Source organism: Aptenodytes forsteri, unplaced genomic scaffold (assembly GCF_000699145.1).
Source record: "Aptenodytes forsteri isolate BGI_AS27 unplaced genomic scaffold, ASM69914v1 Scaffold50, whole genome shotgun sequence".
Taxonomy (NCBI): Eukaryota; Metazoa; Chordata; class Aves; order Sphenisciformes; family Spheniscidae; genus Aptenodytes; species Aptenodytes forsteri.
The window spans coordinates 3931453-3951917 of record NW_008795126.1 but is presented as its reverse complement, the minus strand read 5'-3'; the positions used below and the strand labels follow the sequence as shown (position 1 = coordinate 3951917).

Below are 20465 nucleotides of genomic sequence, written 5' to 3'. Positions count from 1 at the left end.
GGAGGCGACTGCAGTGTTTGGCTTTGCTGGGGTTTACTCTGTGGAGTGTAGTAAGACGGGGGGTGGGTGGAGGGGGCGCGGTATTCCAAATGGGAATAACGAAGCGTTCTTCGTTGTCTCTTGTCTAAATCTCCCCCACGTGAAAAACGTGTGCAGGTATATGTGTAAATACACGCGTGTGTGCGTGTGCACAATCTGACCAGTTGTATTGAGAATGCCACTAAAATTGCTTACAGAAAACAACCAATTTTGTACTAGTGTTAAACATAACTAAGTCAGTTAAACGTTCTTCGGGACTCAGTTTCTGTTATTTCGTTTGCTTATTGCTTATCTTCCTGCAGTAAGACATTATAGCCCTGCTTGTGAGGTGCTATGCAAACATACTGCGTTTCCTACCCTTAGCAGTTGGCAAGCGATCATAATCCAAACTCTGAGTGCTGTCATGCTGGGGTTTTTGTTTGTTTTTTAAAAATGTCTGTGAGCCAAAAAAAACCTAGATGGATGCCATTTTGGAAACAAGCCCTCATTACCATAGTACTCCTGAGAAAACGCAGCATGTACTGGGGGGGAGGAGAGCCACAGTTCAGCAAGCATATACTTGAGTGTGGGCATTTCAGAAAGATACCCTTACTTTTCTTAAAATCGTAGTGCCAAGCATGTGAGGACAAATCCTACTCTGGGAAAACTTCAAGTGCAGCATTCATAGCTGCATGCTGAAAATGCATGTGGGCAAACAATAAACATACTTGTTTTGTGAAATGGCTGATTACAGAATCAGGCATGTGTTATAGATGATCATTTGCGATGAATAAAAGGAAATAGTCTTAAGCACACTTGCAATCTCCTAACTCTGTTTTATTTCATTTCCCAATAAGCGCTAGCAACTTTTGTGTGTGTTATGTATTATATCTTGTGTGTACGTATGAGTGGAGGTACAACAGAAGTTGAAAACGTTCATTCAGGTTCAGCAGACAGTCGTTTCGGTTGTGAGCTTCTACTCTGAGCATATGCAGCAGCCAGCGAGGACTGCAGCTAGTGGGCTATATAGCTCGTGTTCGGGATACGATGGGTGAGGAAATGCTGCTTTCTCACCAGTTGCCTAGATAGCTGTTAACTATTGGTGCCTTGTAGAATTATAACATCTTTCATTCACAAGATTTAGTAATTAGGTGTTAGTTTAGATAAATACTGAAATATGGATGGATGCAGATTTTCAGGAACATCTGACTTACTCCAAGGGCATTGTAATTGAGAGTAAAATGTTGTTGAGATTTAAGGGAGGCTAATTTTTCTATACTATGTCTCAGATAAAATATCTTCAGTATTATGCATAGCTTGAGAATGCATCTTGAATGAAAGGATAACGATATGAAGGTAAAAAGATATAAATCTAGGTGTGTGTTACTCTCTTTCTCCAGAAAGAGATGGACTTGGACTAATATTTTAGTATTAGTATTTCCTTTTAAGAGAGGACTCATTCCCCAGACAAAAAGAATTTAGTAGATTGCGTTTGTTAGTGAAACATGAGAAATTAGTGAAGAGGCAACTTTGCAAATGAGATGGCAAGAAGCTATTGGGGAGGGAGAGAACATAGTAGTGCTGAACAGAAGGGAGGTTGTCTTGGTTAATTTTCATTAATAAAAGTAGCACCAGTAGGATCTTTTGACCAAAACCTATGAGATATTGTCACTGCAGAGGAAGGATATTTACATAGGAAAGCAAGATTACCCTGTAAAAACAGTCAAGTGCAGTAGAACAAGGTTATAGTCTTGTGAAGTGATAACAAAAAATATGATCGGTCCTGGTTTGTAACAGAAATAACTGAGATGGGAAACACTTGCAAAAGCTATTTGGTCATACACGTGTGAGCATCTAGGGTAATGCTGCTGTGGGAAGGGCACTCCTAAAATAAGTCAGAAGGATATTCTCTGTCATTGCTGTAGGGCAGGATTCAAGATTCAAATAAGCTAAAATGAACCCAGAAGAGGTGTAGAAAAGGGCTACTAAGGGTGATGAATGGCAGGGGTGTCTGACAAAGGGAAATTAGAAGAATTTGGCTTGTTTGGCCTAACAAAAGAACAGTGGGTATAAACTGGCACTTTGTATATTAGGCTTTAAATTTTTTTTAATTCTTTGGTCTTTTGTCTGTGTTATTTTATGGGGAGAAGGGGAGGACTTCTGTGTAGTTTAGAAATGTAGCTAGAGGAGTTAATGTAAAGGAGAGGATTCTGTGGATTCCTATGATAGCCGGGAGGCTGTAGTCAGTGGTGGGCTGGAAAGGATAGCTTACCCTTGGAGTAGGTTACCCAAATGCAAATATTACACTACCACAATAGTTTTTATAATAAGAATAAATGCACTTTTCTCTGTGCTATTTAGAAAAGAAATGCATGATCTTCTGCTTAAAAAAAAATATGTTTTAAACAGTTGGCTACAGTCTACTGTAACTTATTGTTTTAAATTAATCCTTTGGAGTAAGCCTTTCTGTTGCAGGAAAGCAAGACGTCACTAAGTTCACCTTGACTAAATCAGTAGCAAGGATTGTTACTTCCCGTTTTCCGTGTTGTTGCCACAAGCCCTGTCTGAATGTCAGTATTCCTTACAAGTGTCTGCATTGTGAGAAGTTAATTGAACAAATACCTACCAATAATTGTAGTGGGTGGCTATTGTAGAAACATGGGAAGTAAAATCAGACATACAAGGAAAGGAAAGGACTTGTGAGAATGTCTGAAATGTGACTGGCCAGATGGGTTTTTGAGAAGATGTAAGATTAACCATATAGAGCCAGGAGGACTTTGAAGACGGTCAAAACAAGATTACTGTCTGGGTAGGGTTACTTATATGTGTAGAGTATCTCTCAACTTGTCACAACAAATTTGTTGTGATCTGTGCCTCAAAAGTCGTATGTTCCAGCCGTTAAAAAAGCGTCTTACTCATGTTTATATAGCTTTTAAACACTTCGTGTTATCCTATACCTTAGTACTTAAGTAGTTTTAAATAACCTGACTGTGGTTTACCTGTTAAGTGCCTGAACGTATTTCTCATATTGCCCTGTCATTTGTTGTGTTGTGACATTAAATATAATGCACTTCAAATAACTTCTTACTTAGGAATAAGTAACTCCAACTGCCACTTACTAAGCATATTGATTTCATCTGCAGTGGGAGAGACCAAACATAGTTTTGACTTCAAGGCAAATCTTTTTTTCTCCTGAAGACTTTGAGACCGGTCAAAGTGTTTCTGGGTAAACTCGGGGTTAAAGAGTGTCATTGGGGGTAGTGGGGCTGGAACAACTAGATTTCTTTGAGTCATGTTCCTGTTTTGGGCAGTGGTTCTAGGAGGTGCAAAAATAATCACAGTAATTACTCAGCAGAGATAAAACAGGCCTGTTTATGAATGGTTTGTCCACGGGGAAAACTGCTGTACATAAAGACGCTTAGAAGGTCAAAACATTACATAAAAACTCCCTTTTTAGTGAATTATTTCAGGTTTCCTTGAAGAAATGGCAGCCGATCATTCTGGTCAAGAGGCTCTAAACTTTGCTTTTTTAAGTATGGTATGTCATTAAAAAAAATGAACTTGTGGCCATGTCAGCAAGTAGCAGTGTTGAGTGTGTGGAAATGTAACTGAAATATTGCTTGAAGGGATTACATTTTACATAAAGTATCTTAGATTGAGAGATGATTTGAGGAAAAACAAAGTCATTGGAGTGTCCCACTCACCTGCTTCATGGTACTCCTGAAGTGCAAATGAAATGAATACTTCAAAAGCAAGGCACGAGTAGCTCAGAACACAGAGTTGTTGGGTTGTGACTAACTGTAGCTAGATAAGAAGCAGGGGTGTGAGCAGTGAACCCCTTTGTTCTGGCAGCTGTGGTACGTACTTTCTGTTTGCTTCATATGGGACCACTATTGCACTTTGTGAATTCTTTGGTCTAACCTGTGCAAACACGAAGCAGCTGGAGATCTGCCCGAAGAAGGTAGTTAGGGAGTGGCTGGTGTAAAATCAACATTCCACCACTTTATGTGCTTACTGTCACTGTCATCGTGCCAAGGAAAATCAGGTGCAGAGCTCAAGCAGGGCATGCTCCAGTAATTCTTCCCTGTATAATCATCTTGGGGATGCCATCGTGGACTATTGTAACTGGCTCTGGAGACTTGGTTGGCTCCTACTTAGTCTCAGGATGTAAGCAGACTCACAGCTACTCTGAGCATCAGATTTTTAATAGTTCACTTTTAATTTTTTTGCTTAGACACAGACGCCTGACGTTTCCACTGAGACTTGCAGATAGGATATGTCTAGAGGGATATGTCTTGTCTGGTTTCCATGGCTGTGTCCTCAATAGGAGTAGGTTCTATGTGGTTGAACAATCCCCCTAGTGGGTCGTCTTTACGTGTATTTTTGAGGTCCTCTTTGAGCAAGTCATGTTGCTTTCTTCTATAGTGCACATGTGATGGTCACTGAGGCAGATTGCATGGAAAGCGCAGGTATACCAGTCACTTAATGTTTGGAGGTTCAGAATTAGCATACCAGTTGTTAGTTTCATAGACTTAAGTGAGATTTGGTTTGTGATCTGAATTAAGTGGCAGAGTGTACTTGGCATTTTTCATTTTATTACAAGTAAACTCTAAATAATGCCAACAGAATTCCAACATCAGGGAAGTGTTGTGTTACACAGTGTGTGACTAGTTTTAATGGAGCTTCAAGTAGTCTGTGCTACTAGCAAGTAAAACATTGAATTGGCAGCGTAGTGTAGTATCTGTAGGGAGAGCTTTTTGGCTCAAATAACACAAAAGGCGGTTACAATTGGCTTGGGGCAGCAAGTATCTTGGTAAAAGTAAATAGTACAGTACCACTACTCTGTAGAGCTTGTTGTAATTTCACTTGGTAATTTTGATGGTATATTTGCAAAGTAGCATCCACATAGGTCAAAAACTCCATTTGAACTTTCAAATCACTTGGGAAAGTGCCTTCAATTCATTGAGGTGTGTAAACTCAGTGAGCCAAAGTTGATGTGTATTCTGAATGTTGTCTTTAATATGCAAACCTGTAGAATCGTCAACTTCTCAACTGATTCTTTTTCAGGATGGAAAACTTAATGCACCAATAAGGAAGGGTTTGAAAACTTCACAGAAATTCTACTGCTGTCCTATTGAAGGCTGCCCTAGAGGACCAAACAGACCATTTTCCCAATTTTCTCTTGTAAAACAGGTATTCCTATTTCCTAAAGTATTATTTTCATACTGATTTAGCCCTGACTGTCTCTACTCCAGAGCGCGTACACTTTTGCATTCAGATATGAGCAAAGCCTCTCAACATATATCCAGAAGTTGGAGAATTGTATGCAGAAACAGTATGTTCTGCTAAACTACAAGATAGCCCCTCTCCACAAATTAAAAAGACGGAGAAAGATCAAAGAGGGGAAAAAAAGAATCACAGTAGCAACCAATAAAGGTTTAAAATGTGGCTGATGCTTTTAAACTGCTTTTTCAAGTGGTCAAGAATTAATAGTTTTTCTCTGCTTTAGTATCAAAATGCATTTGTTTACTAGTTACCTGTTTAAGAAAACATGTAAGACTTGTTTCTGCCTGAGTGAGTAAAAAAAGCACTCTTCTGGTGTTGGTTACCTGTGATAAGCTGGGCAGACGATAGGAGATGAGTGGCTAGCGCTTGGTGCCGTAAATGAAAAGGAAAAATTCTGGTGTTTGCTCTGAAGTTGACCTGTTTGACTTGAGACTATTTGTGCAGTTGTAGATCTTCAGGAGTGTGCACACGTTGCAACATACACTTACTACGCTCTTTGGCAAGATTCAGCTATAGATTTATTAACGTCCATGGGAAACCTCCAATAGTATTAGGACACATAGATATTTATCTGTGTTTTAAGATGCACATAGCAGAAGCAGATTTGCAAACTTTAAATTCTTTCTGTTGATTTCTTTAAGCTTGTAACTTATTCCTAATGAGACTTTTAAAAAATTCTTAATTCTACTCTTCAATGCTATTTAACAACTAAAAAAAATGCAAATATTAATGTCTCCCCTAAGCATGATTTTCTTTTTTTTAATCTTACCTGAAGGCTAATGTTTACTTTTCATTGTGTATTCTAGCACTTTATGAAAATGCATGCTGAAAAGAAGCACAAATGTGATAAATGTAGTAATTCCTATGGTACAGAATGGTATTTGAAACGGCATATAGAGGTCTGTGGCAAGACTTTCCAGTGTACTTGTGGGTGCCCTTATGCCAGCAGAACAGCATTACTGTCTCATATTTACAGAACTGGCCACGAAATTCCTGCCGAACACAGGTAAAAGTGAAGCAGTTAAGTAATGATACTTATATTCATCACCAAGTCCTCTATCTCCCATGTACTGGCTTTTTGTCTCCTTTCTGTTGATTAAATTGGAAATAGGCTTGCATTGTTGTAGCTGTAAAGCAGTTTGCAGTTTCTTTGTTCAGTTGCTTTTAGTAGTTTCTGTTTTGTTGAAGGCAATGATTGTCTAATCAATAAGATCAGGTTTCCCCACATATAAAACAAAGAGTACTGATGACACTGCACTGCACGGCATAAATGCCGTGGGTTCTTGTTGCATCTGCTTTTACAGTTCTGTGAGAGTAGAGATGATTTGGAAATGTTTATAGCTGGTATCTTAACAAGTACATATATTTCATAAAGGGTAGTCTGTTTCCTGAGGCCTAGCCTGTCTGTCTTGGAGATTCAACTGCTGCAAAATTAAGTTCTGTGTGAAGGAGCGCTAATCGTATCTTCAGTTTCCATGAGAGACCTTTACCTGTACGCTAGTTTTAAGAGCGCTGTCCCTTCAATGCTCAGTCTGAGCATCAAAGTAACAAATTAAACGTCTTCAAATCGGAGTGCTTAATGTACAAGGGGGAAGAAACCATCTAAACTTCCACCTCCATTTAGAAATAAGTCTCCATAAAAGAGGTAACCATTTTTTCTTTTTTAAATGGGAGAGTGAGGAATGAAATTTTGCAAAACTGAAGTTCATGGAGTCTCTTTATGTTTTAATCAGGATTAGTTGTCTTCTCATATCCAACCTCATCTGTGACTTCAGTTTATATTTTCAATGCAATGACTCAAAAGAATGGAAGGCAGATGTTTTGTGCTTGAAAGGAGTATAAATTATTGATCTCATGTTCACAGGGATCCTCCTAGTAAGAAAAGGAAAATGGAATCCTCCGTACATAATCAGCAGCTGGCAGAGAAAGCAAATGAAGCATTCATCAATACACAGAACAATAATCCTGGCACTCAGGAATTGGAGTCCTCTGAAGTGAAAGTAGTGGCCTCTCTTGAAGGCAGTTCTAACTTCACGAACCAAATGCAGCCAAAATGTACACCGAAGATGCTTCTACCAAAGCCCAAGGTGGCTTTGGTTAAACTTCCAGTGATGCAGCTTGCTCACTTGCCTATATATGTGTCTGCAACAGACTCTTCCGTCAAACCTGCTGTAGTGGCTGTTGATAATCAAGGTTCAGTTGTAAGTACTGTTCATTTATTGCCCCAATCTATAGGAATTCTGATTCCAGCACTGGAGGCAGAAACACTTGTATTTAAAGATAGTATACCTGTTTCAAAAGTGACAAATTCTGGTGATCATGAACCAGTAAGTACTGGTGTACAAGTTGAGTGGGATAAGGTTACGTCGAATAACACAGGGCAAGAGCTGGGGAATGTTTGTCACAAGAATAAAATTTCTTCAATAAATATACAGACTGATTTATCTTACATTTCACAGAACTTTGTACCTGCTGCAGCCTGGACTCCCAATTCTTCTGTATCCTCTTGCTCTCAGACAGATCTGTCATTCAGTTCACAGGTTTCGTTACCCATCAGTGTACAAACACAGACGCTGCTGCCTGCTTCCAAACTGACTTCATCCATAGCTGCTCAGACTGATGCTTTTAGTCAGGTTTGTTTTCCAACGTGTGGCGTTTCTAGGGAGACTCAAACTAGTAGGACACAGGACTCTATTGATGGAAGAGTGCAAATGGACCAGGCTGTAATGTGCAGTGACATCTTTGACAACGTTCATTCATCATACAATGTTTCTACTCACATTGAACTTCCAGAAAACAATTTAATGCCTGCAAATATAGATCAAACCTTGCTGCAAAGGAGTAATTGTAAGAGCCTGAATCAAGATACGGTGAAGTCTGAATCCCTTATCGGCTTCAATACACAGACTAATATACTTCCACCTCAAAATACGATGGATAATCAAACGCAGACAATGGACCTACTAAGTGATCTGGAGAACATCTTTTCAGGAAACATGTCTGGCCAGACACTGGATAATCGTGGCCTTTTGTCTGAGACAAGTTCTAATGCTGACACACACCTGCCATCTGGTCCATCACAGAGCACAGGAATAGACTTTGACATTGAAGAGTTCTTTTCAGCATCCAATATCCAAACTCAGACTGAAGAGAGTGAGCTCGGTACCCTAAACTCTGAGCCAGTTTTGGAGTCACTGGACATTGAAACTCAGACTGATTTCTTATTTTCAGATAGTGCCACTCAATCATATAGCTGCCGAGGAAATTCTAACTTCTTAGGTTTGGAGATGTTTGATACACAGACACAGACAGACTTGAATTTCTTTTTGGACAGTAATACCCATTTGCCTTTAGGAAATATTCTGAAGCAGTCTAGTTTCTCCATGAGTACTGACTCATCTGATACAGAAACCCAGACAGAAGTATATCCAGCTACTAAAAACATACCAACTCAGAATATTGAAAGCAAAGTCCAGCTCAGTAGCGCTGAAACACAGACTATGGATAGCTGCTTTGAGAATCTAGGGAGTTTATTCCTTACCAGCAATGAGACACAGACAGCAATGGATGACTTTCTTCTGGCTGACTTAGCCTGGAATACAATGGAGTCCCAGTTCAGTTCAGTAGAAACACAGACCTGTGAAGAGCTGTGCTCCTTGTTTCAGAGCTCTGACAAGCCCAGCCATTGAGTACTACGTAATATAACTGTTTCCTGTGGTTTGAAATTAAGTTATTGGGGTGGGAGAGATGGCTTGACCAAGTTATCTACTTTGCATTATTGAATGTAGTTTATCGTGAGCAGTTGGCCTAAGAGACTTTTCATGCTGAAGGTACTCTATTGAATATGTAACTTTACATAAGCTATGTGTGTATAAATGGGGGGAAGGGGGGGCTGAAACATGTTAATGTACATTTGAACCTTAAAAAAAAAAAAAAAAGAATTATGTGGTGCCTATGTTCAAACTTCTTTGCAAAGCTGATACTGCTTTAATTTAAACAGAAGAACTTTTAAAGTTGTTCTATATATCTGTCTCTACCTATTCCTGGCTTACATATAGGGTTCCAATGTGCTGGACCAAAACCCTGACCTGTCCAATTCAGATGTTTCCCTGAACTTACGGGGGAGGATTCTGTTAGTGTAAGCTACTTCTGTTTACTTTTTTTAGTAGCTTGTATTTTAAATCCGGCATGAACATAAGCTGTATTGTCTTCTTTTACTTTATGCTTTCACAGCTCTTTCTCCTGCATAAGTTGGTATTTTCCAACTACCTGTCCAACACATTAGAGACATATAGACTCTTGAATTGTTGAATATATTTATTATTAAACACACATAGAAAGCAGTACTTTTAAAATTTTTTTCCCTGAGTGGCACTGATGACCTTTGAAGGGTAGGAAAAGAACTTGGAATACATATTATAGGAAAAATTAGTATGTCGTCCTTTTAGCTAGTGTAATAAATGGGACTAACATTTTTAGAGTCTTCAGGAGGGATTTGCTTAAATTATTTATGTCTGTAAGATGCAAATGTTACAATGTGTGTGCCTCAAAGACTGGAATAATTTGTTTTCACTGAAATTCTCCTAGCTTTATGAAGATATAAGTGGAGAAATGTTACAGTGGTTTATACCTCTATTACCTTAACAGAAGTCTTTAGAAATGGGAAATTAAATTCTCTAAAATACTCACCTAAACTCCTGGTTTTGGACTTCCTGCTTCCAAAAACAATTGGAATCCGTACAACAGAGCTGGGAGATCAGCTCACAGAAGCCCTTTCAGAAGAGGTGTATCTTGCTTTTGCACGTTGATCTGCAGCCCTCAGTTCCTGCAGCTTTCAGGGAGTTTTTCTGAGTATAGTCAAATTCAAACAAACTGATTTTTCAGAGAAGAAACATGTGACCTTGGAATTTTTTTGAATGTTCATCTTGCCCCTCAGTACTGCATTGTTTGCAGTATTTTTCATTTGCATGACAAAAATTAAGCCAGTTGTGAATGTATGTTGGAATTTGACCTTAACTAATTTTTCTCTCTTACTATAATACCTGCAAAATGTAGGCCTCTGGTTTTGTCCTGGACAGGGTTTAGTTTCTGTTACCTTAAATGAAAAGAGAAACCACTTCGTGTCAAGTTCCTGGGCCTGTAACAGACTTTACTCCTCCACTGTGCGAGGAGAGGTATTGGCTGCATATTTACTAGGCAGCACATCAGTAAATGTATGTCCAAGCCTTAGTTTTTGAAGACTCGCTGTGCTTTGTGCTTCATATCCTCAACTCAAGGATGTGGGAGTTAAGTTACTCATCCACTGCAGCTAGCTTGTTTTGTTGAAAATGAGCAATACCTTTTTTTTTTTTTGTCTCTTCCTACCACTCTTTAAATTGCCATAGTTAACACGCTAATATGGTAAGCATCTCTACTTTTACTGGAAATAATCTCTTTAGATTAACCCTGAAGCTCATATTTTCCTCCTGAAAAACTCCTGAAACCACAGCTATGTTGCCTGTTTAATTTTTCAACATTTCTAGGTGTGAGTTCAGACACTTCCAGTCTTTGGCTGAAGAAACTGCAGAAAGGAATCTTGCAGTTCCCCCAGGAGTACAGTAATTCTGCTCTGGGGAAAGTCCCCCCAGGTTTCATAATGCCTGGAGTTCTGATCTTAAAGGTGGGATATATTAAAAAAAGGAAGACATCGCTTGTAATTCTGTTTCTTCTGAAGATGTGGCTCATTCATATTTACCTACCTACTTTGAAACTGGGCAATAAGACAAATGACAAAATTAGGTTAATTTATTCTATTGCAGTATTTTTCTAGTAATGTTGCATCTTCAGGTTTTAAATTGTTTTTCCTTCTCCTTTCTTCCCCCTGGCTAGAATACCAGAGAACATTTCTTCATACATAGGCTTCTGTGTTTCCCATGTGCAAGTTGTCTGTAGTGATGCATGAAAGAGAAGCAGTTACTATAAATCTGGTTGGGGAAAACTGCATTTTCCACAGCCGTAGAAGGCAGAAGTGAGAAACTGTTCATTACCTATGAATTCAGAAAGTCTGTCTTTTTTCTGCAAGAGAAGGAATCTTAGGTGATGAGGAGCAGAATTACAGAAGGCTTTGAATTGTAGCCATCTGAAAGACCAGCTAGCATCTAAAGAACTTTGAAACTAATTTACAAATCAAAATGAGAATTGCCATGTTCTTATGGTGTAAGCCAAAGCTCTTAACATCAGTGACTATCGGGAAAAAACCTAAGGTTTGTGTGGACGCAATCTTACAATGTAATTGTTACTCATTTATTGTACTTTGTAATTAAAAGTATTTATGAGCTTTGTGTGTTTTATTGGAACATGCAAATAGCATTTCCTTCCCTCATCCTAGGGGTTTAAAATAGTTTGAACTTTAATTAGGTGAACACAGTACTACAGTATGAAATTATTTATTGAAAGTGCAGTATTAAGAAATTATTAAATATGTCTGCATTGTCTTTGGGAAGTGGCTCATTCTGACCAAAATTAACAACTTCACAAATTTGGTTCGCCATAAATTATTCATAGAATTCAGAAACAGGTTTGGATGCTATGTTGCTGGCATATGTCGCTCAGTTTGGATTTATTAAGTATTTTTGTGAAAATGTGAAGACTGCAACCAGACTTCATAGTTTGCTGAATCCCACAGTAAACCTAATGAAACCTGATCTGAAATACTGTTGCTGAATATTATGAATTCTTCAAATTTGAACAAGTTCTTTAAAATGGCTAGTTTTCTATTTTGGCTGCTGTTTTAAAAATAAACTTCAGTCAGAACTATTTCTTGATAGTACTAAAATGATACTTATCTCCCTTTTTCTGCAGTATGTCTCTGATTTGATTTTCAAGGCACTGTCTCTGTTGTAAGTATTGGTCAGCAGTGGCTTACTACTTTGCTTATTCTCTTTTGTATCCTCTACTGCTATTTGAACTGCTATACAAAAAGTAACATCAGATTCTCCATAGCCTCTTAGCACAGTTTTTTCTCTGGAAGTGATACTAATGTTACTTGTACTTACTCTTTGCATTTCCTGCTTAATTCTGTTATGCTGTAATTGCTGGATCTTGATCTGGCTGCCTGTGTAATGCTACTCTAAAATTGAATTAGTAGTTTTGTAGTTTCACTTGAGCTTTTCTTTAGTATATAAAAAAAATCAAACAAATGAAACAGCGAATTGGGGACACGCGTTCTATGAGAACGTAAGCACAAAACAGCTGAAAAATGAGAGGTCTGTCTTGTTGCCTTCCATGTTTGTTTGTCACAATGCTAGAAGTTTGTATGACATAGATGTATGTTTCTTCTACTTTTGGCTTTATTTGCATCTATTTCCGCTAATACACTTGTAAATGCTTCTTTCTGCTTTGGGTAGGGAGGGAATCCTCCCCCAACTCTTCGTGTCAGCCTAGAGAAATTGGTAATGTCAGAGTTTACTAACACTAGGTATTCTTAGCTATGCAAAGTTGCTTGTGTCTAGAAAATTTTCACTTCCGAAGGATATGAAATCTTAAAAAAATATATACATATATACTTGCAGCTGTAAATTAAACAGCTGTAAAACAAGCCTTGTGAGACCTTGTCTAGTTTTGAACAATTCAATCAGTGTCTGTAACTTAATGTATGTAACTAGCACTCCTAACAAATTTTTATTCCAAGGTGCACACGCAGTCATTTTTTCTGTTGAAAACAAAAGGCTGAATTTCCCTGTTAGTCATATGTACCTTGATTGTGTAGAGGCAACAGAATAAAGGAAGATGACCGCCTTCCACTGTTTTAAATCCTTGACCTGCCAACACATGCTCACGTGCTTAGTCAGATCTGAATTGATTTTTTTTTTGTGAGGCTGGGTAGAGATGTGTTGGCAGGATTGGGATCTTAGGATGTTAGGGTTTTTTTAATAGCCTTTCAAATACCGGGTAAGTCAATAGGACTAATACATACTGAATCAACATAGGGTGCTCAACTTGCAAAAGAATATGTTGCTGAAATGACAACTCGGAGGTGAACCAAATGTACTTGCCTTTATCATTAAGGTTGTACGGTTTCCTTTGCTTTAATCTATTTCTGACGTGTTGTTTTTTTAAACATGATCTTAATGTACAGTTTACTGTTCCAAATACATTCACACCAAAATGTTAACATTCTGGGCCTTGCAAGCTTTTTCATTCATATTTGGTTTAAGGTGCTGCTATGCTTGTGTTCCCAGTAGAATAGGCCTACTGTAAACAGACTTCTATTAATAACTGTATGTGAACACTGTGAGGATAGGGTTGTTTAATGGTAGCAAGCTTCAATGCATGGTGCAAACATGCATCTTCTGTTTCTTTTGTTGTTTTTTAACAGTTGATGTGAATTTAAATGTGTGCTAGAAGGACTTGCTGCTTAAAGCATGACTGAATTTTCTTGTTTAAAATGCCATTGCTATGCAATGAACAGAATCAAGGAACCACATTGTTCAACTCTGCATTGCCTTGCAGTCGGGTTGAGGGTATGTTTGTATTTGTGTGCGTGACTCTTCCACTTTGCCGAAAATGTAATCGGACATCCTGAAACAGTGGAAACTCCTGAAGGAACTGCTGAGTTAAATAACAGAAGTCCTTTACTTCTGATTCTTTTTCATATACTGGCTTTACAGCAGTATCTTCAACATAACTAGCAATGGAATATAATAGATGACTTGTGATGATGTAAACTGTACATTTCACAACAACTAATGCTTTACATGCATGCTTCAAGCACTTGCATGCAGAGCTAGATTGACAGTACTTCCATCTACAGAGATTTGCAAGTGCATCTATGATAAAGATAGATATGAAGGATAGCCATATTTTTTTCAGCTTATGGAATTCAACACCGGATTATGATCTAATTTAAACTTGTAATTATTTGGAACGGATGAGTAATAAATCTCATGGGTGAGTCTTTCCCAAAGCATGTGTGAGTTAATCTCAGTAAGGCTGAGAAACATCCTTAAAATATTTTTCTTCTCATCACTGGTGGGATTTTGATCTAGTGGACAAATTTAGTTTTCAAAGGATGTCCATGTTTAATTCTTGCTATTTAAGCCAGTAAACTTGCAATGAGCAGACAAAAGCAAGCGTTCATTCCTTAGACCTATTTTACAAGTGACAATCCCAAAGAAGGAATGTTGTCGTAGTAATTGTGAAACTTTTAAGTATATTCATGCATGCAGAGAAAACCTTGTGCCAAAATACTGTTTCCTGTTTCCCTCTGTTGGAAACTGAAGTGTTAGACAAAGCTACTAGTAAGTTATTCACAAGTATTGAAACGTTTTGTTCACAAATGAAGCACTTATTTAGTCCTGTAAATTATACATATTTTGGAATAAAGTTAACTTCAATCAGTTTTTGCCTTCTGTTTTAATGCTTGTGATCTGCCTACAGAGGCATGGGTGGGGTGTTCAGTGCCTATTGGCAAGTAGCACCCATTGCTCCTTAACATCTTACCTTTTTGAAAGCTAGGTGTCTTGAATTGGTAGAGATTTTGTAAATTAAAACTATCTTACAATGTCAGTCCTTCATCTCCAGAGGCGGCAAAAGTTTTCCTGTGTAGTCCTGCTTCTCAGTGAATCCTAGGAAGTTTAAACTTGCAACACAAATGTAATCAGAATGTCAAGATGCTACATTTCATAAACCTGAAACAAATCCATCCGAGAGGTTCTCTGCTGTAAGTGAACCTATGCATAAGACTTCCGTGCAGAATCTGATGCATACAGGCAGGGCTGGATTCTTCTGACCAGCAGCATCCAGGCTGGCTGCACTAGTGGTGCTCCATCTCGAACCTCTCGGCAGTGCATGCAAATTTCAATCTTTAATTCCCTTGTACAGACAATGGAATAACTCTACAGTTTCAGCTCCCTGGCAGATGCCTTTCTTCTACAACAGACTGTCAGGACAGAAGGATTACTTTGTATTCTTCCTCTACCTTACCATCCACCCCTCCTGTAATTTTCAAGATCTCTAGAGTCATAAGTAACATCAAGTAGAAATTCAACTGCATTATGATTATTAGTTTTCAAAGTATCCTAGAAAATTACAGTCCTCTCTAACAGCTTATATTATTTTGTAATATATTTTATATAACTGAGAAAATAATTTTGCCACTATGAATATTTAGGGAAAAAAAAAAAGCTAGAGTAGATTGGTTTGGAGTATGGATCATACTTTGTCCTTTTTCTTCTTGTACAGGTCCCATGCTTAGTCATGATCCCACCATTTTCTGTTAGTTGGAGGATATAAAATGCTGATTTCTACTGTTACCTGTATATATAATTCAGAGTAGGTGAACGAGCTGGTGCTCCTTGACTGAAAGTTCATCTGTACCATTACACCAGCTATAGTCACAAATGAAGCATTCTCTGACGTGTAGCAGGCTGCTGTTTTCAGTCCCATCATACTCTGGGGTAAGTATTTGCACAAGGCAGCGTTCAGCCCTAGTGGTACCAAAATATGGATGGTATTTCCAGAGGGGAGTATGTCACAAGTATCTAGAAACTAAATTCCTGTTCAGAGCATTCAAAATTATGAGAGTCTCAAATGTATGAGACGCTGACTGTCCTTTTAGGAATAATAGCCCTATTCGTGTTGTAGGAATGATTCTGCTTAGTTTAGTCTGAGTCATTTCAGGCTTTTCATTATTCAGAACAGATTTGGCCCATGGACAAAAGTCAGATACTTTGACAGACCGATCCTCATGAAACTTTCACAAATGGTCAACAGTCTAAAAGGCAGGACAAACTTTAACTCTTGATTGAGAAGAAGATAATGGCTGCTTCAAAGGGAAGCCTCATGTATTTTTGAACTACTTTCTTGTTTGCTGTTGCTGAGAATTCACATTTCTTCTGGCAGTGAAAGCATCCCTGACTGTTTTGTGTTTAGTTCCTGAATTTCCTTCACTTAAAGAAATTGCATGCTGGCAAGTTGATTGTTTTCTGTCAAAACAATGGAATTAGAGGCAGATTTTCTTTCTGGCTCCAGGATTTGACAGTGAGTCCTCTGGAATCGGTCCTTTGGAAGTTTGGACCTAAAACAAAAAGGGAAAAATGTTGATTTAACTTTCATGTGTTCCTTCATTGTATTTTTACATTGTTGTCAACAATTCCCTTTTCGCTTGTTTTGTTTTGGCACCGTGAATACAGGAAGCATTTCTAGCTGATCTAGCCCTTAAGTTTATTTCCTTTCCGTGAACGGGAATGGCTTTATTCTTGAGAGAATTTACACGTAAACAAGAAGCTGCTGTTTCCTGTGCTAGAAGAACCCAGTGTATTCAAGGGCACATAACTTGATTAAGCTTACGATGGCTTAAGTATTGTGTATTTGTTTCTTTATGTTCTAGGCCTTCAGTTAGCAGCTTTTCTGGTCTTCTGCTACAGGTCTTGTAGCAATAATCTGCGAGTGTGGTTCTTAGAAATATTATCTTGTATCAGGTTGTAGTAAAACCTCTGTCTAATCTGGCTGATTTGACAGTTTCAAATACCTCAGCAAAAGCGTTTCCTGGCATGAAACACTGGAAAATGTGGAAATAATGTTTATAGTTTTCCCTGCAACTTTGAACATTTTTTTTTCTGTAGCCCTAAAGAATTTACTACCTGTCTGCAATGGCTGCAACTTATAATTACTGTAATGAACATGTTTGGCTTTACTTACTGTTAATTGGTACTGCAGTTCATTTTTCAGTTTTATCACTGAAGCAGCAGTATTTTCAGTTGTCTGAACGGGAGAGACTCTCTTCTCTCCTTCGAGACTATGGAAAATGTTACTAGTTTCACGGATACATAGGTGTTTGAATTTTCTATTTAGTGGAAAATGGGACTGAAACAAGTACATACGGATTTATTTAACTTGGGGCTCTTTGTGAAGGATGCTTCTTTTGTAGAGCTTGCATTTTATATCTACATATGGAAAGCAGGATTAGAAAACATATTACCATAGGGGGAAGGGTACAAAGAAGGGAAGAAAATGATCTGTTAGAGGGTGTGTCTGTTTTGTCAGAATGATACTGCACTTGTATAACTGTAGCACCATAATTGAATAGCAGTTAGGACAAGTTACTACAACAAAAATCTGTTTCCTGGACATTAACAACCAAGATAGAGCTTGACTCCAGATAGTCATTGGCTGAGATTTTCAGATATCCAGAGTATTGAAAGAGATAGAAGATGCACGTAGATCACAGTATCAGCTATAAGGACCTATTTTTTAATAGATCTTTGTAACTTTTTAATAGGTTCTTTATAACTTTCCCTCGTGACTTGCAACAAAATATGAAACAGGTACAAAAAATTACTGTCATTTCAGATTGAAATGTTTAGCTTTTGTTCTTCAGGAAGAGTGAAGGAATGCAGAAGACAGTAATCCTGTGAGCAGCCTTGTGCTGTTTCTGGCATAGGTGCTCGTTTTGTTGGCCGTTCAGTAGGTGGCACTCCTCTCTCCAATACAGAGGTGCTGTCGCTTGAAAAATCAAATTTGCTGCCAGAAAAATGTTGGCCCTGTCCTAACCTCCAGTGCAACAACTCTCATACTCTGCGCCTTAAGCTGATATGCCACTCTACTTAAAGATATGCTTCTTAAAGAATCATAACATACTATCTATACAAATGAGTGTTCTAAAAGATTTCCAGATTTCCCTAAGCAATTCCCAGGAAAATTTGTATTGGGAGACAAAGCAAACTGCTTGGAGCTGTTATTTAACACTAGCACTCGGCTCCTGCGTTCTTCTCTAGAGGTCGTTTCACATGAGTATTGGGTGAAGAGATGAAGCCATGTCATCCTTCTGTTTTTTAAAGGAATGAACACATAATTACTTAGATACATAGAATACATATCACCTATTTTACTGAAACTGCCTCTAGAAGGTGATATTTCTTTAGCTCTGATGTTGAGATACCTGAAGATGAACACAATTAACAAACTGATGCCAGAAAACTACTAAAAACTACATTTATGCACATGTTGATTAGTAAAGAAATAAATCTAAAAAGACATTGAGTTCCTCCATCTATTTTACAGTGGAAACCATCTGGTATTGGGAGCCTTGCACTGGTATTATCTTTCCCTATTCCAAATTTTTATCAAAGCATCAAAAGAGGGGAAGGGTAAGTTGCAATGAATCTCTGTCCTGAATGCTGAATTGAATTGCAGTTACCTCTGTATCTATGGAAAGACTGCTATTTTGTTTTTTGTTTAACACAAAAGCCGAAGAGAACTTGATCAGAAAAAGCCCTTCATTTAGTATGAGATGAAACAAGAATAAGTGAGTATCAGAATGCACAGAATACATATTAAACAGAAACAAGCAAAGAACACGTTAACAGATTTAAAAAATGAATCTACTTACAACAAGTAAGAAAAAATAATTGTAAATAATTGTCAGTCCCACCACTCTCTGCTCTCCAGGTCATTTCCAATTCTTTTAGGTGCCAAATTAGCAAGGAATGTATGCAAATATTTTTCTGTGAAGCTCAATAGGATTTAGCACTGTTTAAGTTAAGAATATTATTAAATCCCTTGTGGAGTAGGCATGGATTTAAGAATGTTCCTAAAGTTAGGCATTGCTTCAGTGCTCAGCAGCATCAAATACCTAATTACTGTGCTAGGCTACGGTAGTCATTCAGAGTGAACCTACATGAAGAGGTTGCACTTCATCCCCAGAATAAGCTATTTAAGGCTCTAAGGAATCTATCTTATGGTCAGGAAGAAACTAAACCTACGTGAAAGTAATTGGCATTCATTAGCTTATAATTCTATTAATAGCATCTACAAAAACTACAAAGGAAATTTTTTTTTTTCCTCACAGTCTAACAAGCTTTAAAAAAAGCATGAAATTACAATATAGAAATGTTAGGTCAGGCTAGATGGCACTGCATCTCCTGCGACATGGCTGACCGTTAAGGAAGGTAGTCCAGAAAGCAGTGGAACCTCCTGCATTTTTTATTCATTTCCTTCCTTGACCTCAACATACCTGTTCCTGACATTACCGGTTAAAGAGCCCTGGATGTCATCATGTTTTGTGTATTGTTTTTGGTTTGTATGTGGAATCTGCATACAGGCATGATGGCTGTTCTTTTTAAAAGCAATAGGATTATAAACAGTTGCAATACTTTTGCCTGATGTAAGAGCACAGTGCCAGTATAATGGCTCAGGACCTTCTTGCAGGAGTGAGACTTTGTATGGCTTGAGATAAACGATGATCCATGAATTTCTATTTTTTGTGCCCTCACTTTATCATTCACGATGTCAGCTCCCCTTTCACCCTTCTGCTCTGTTGCTCTAGCATTGACTACAGGAAGCAATCTCAGCTGAAGTACCATTGAGCATCTTCTGAGAGATAATGGCTTTTGTATTCTTCCAGGAAGGGTTTGAAGTATCCTTGGGAGTGGCATCCTTCACAGGTGGAAGACTTAAAGTCAAAGATTCAGAGCCATTTGGATCAAGCACATTAACCTCTTTATGCCTTACAGCGTCTGGATTTTTCACATCTTCCAGGTTCCGCATACAGTGTTCTTTTTATTGGCAGGTTTCACCTTGGAATGTTTGAACAGTGTAACTTGTTACGTATTTCCATTTTAATGCCATATGTTGTAGGACAACAGTTAGATTTAACTAGAATGGGTTGAAATCTCTTCCTTTCCTGAAGCTGTATCAGCTATGGCATCTACATTTAACTCGCCTTCTGATTTTGATTGATCTCTTGTGGTCTTGGCTTCTTGACCTATACTGTTGTCAATAGATTGCAACATGTCTAAGCAAAACTGGCAATTGTTGGAAGTTTCATTTGCCTTGCATTTCTTAGCTTGTTTTTGCAGCTGGAAGCAGGCATGTGGATCAGTTTCACCCCAGCTTTGCACCTGGTAATGGAGAAACATGTTAAATCTAAGACAAGCCAGAGCGTTGTAAGAAGAAAAATGTAGAAGAAACAGTCTTTGCTGATGTAACTGAACACTCATGCTATTTGTGTTTTCTTCCAAGTACAAAATAATGAGTAACTGTAATCCCTCACTGGTCCTATTTTGTAACGTTGCATAGTGAAAGACCTCCTGAACCGAAAGAAGGAACTGAGGTGTTTCGTAGTCCCTCCCCAGGGGTTTTCTGTTTTATCCTGCGAGAACAGATTAATCTAACTTCTGATG

The 20465-nt window shown here is 38.1% G+C and overlaps 2 protein-coding genes across 2 annotated transcripts; one reads left to right on the top strand and one right to left on the bottom strand.

Annotated features, from left to right (window-relative positions):
- The first annotated feature begins 5088 nt into the window (after positions 1–5088).
- On the top strand, positions 5089–14681 carry ATMIN (ATM interactor). Its single transcript, XM_009277304.2, has 3 exons — positions 5089–5211; positions 6111–6310; positions 7169–14681. Exons 2-3 carry the CDS (start codon positions 6117–6119, stop codon positions 8991–8993), a joined length of 2019 nt encoding a protein of 672 aa, XP_009275579.1. The 5' UTR covers positions 5089–5211; positions 6111–6116; the 3' UTR covers positions 8994–14681.
- A 4585-nt stretch (positions 14682–19266) lies between these two features.
- On the bottom strand, positions 19267–20201 carry LOC109279412 (uncharacterized protein C16orf46 homolog). The gene is given in 5 exon segments (XM_019471529.1): positions 19267–19505; positions 19508–19614; positions 19616–19882; positions 19884–19936; positions 19938–20201. Coding segments are annotated over 5 exon segments (930 nt in total).
- Positions 20202–20465: the final 264 nt, after the last annotated feature.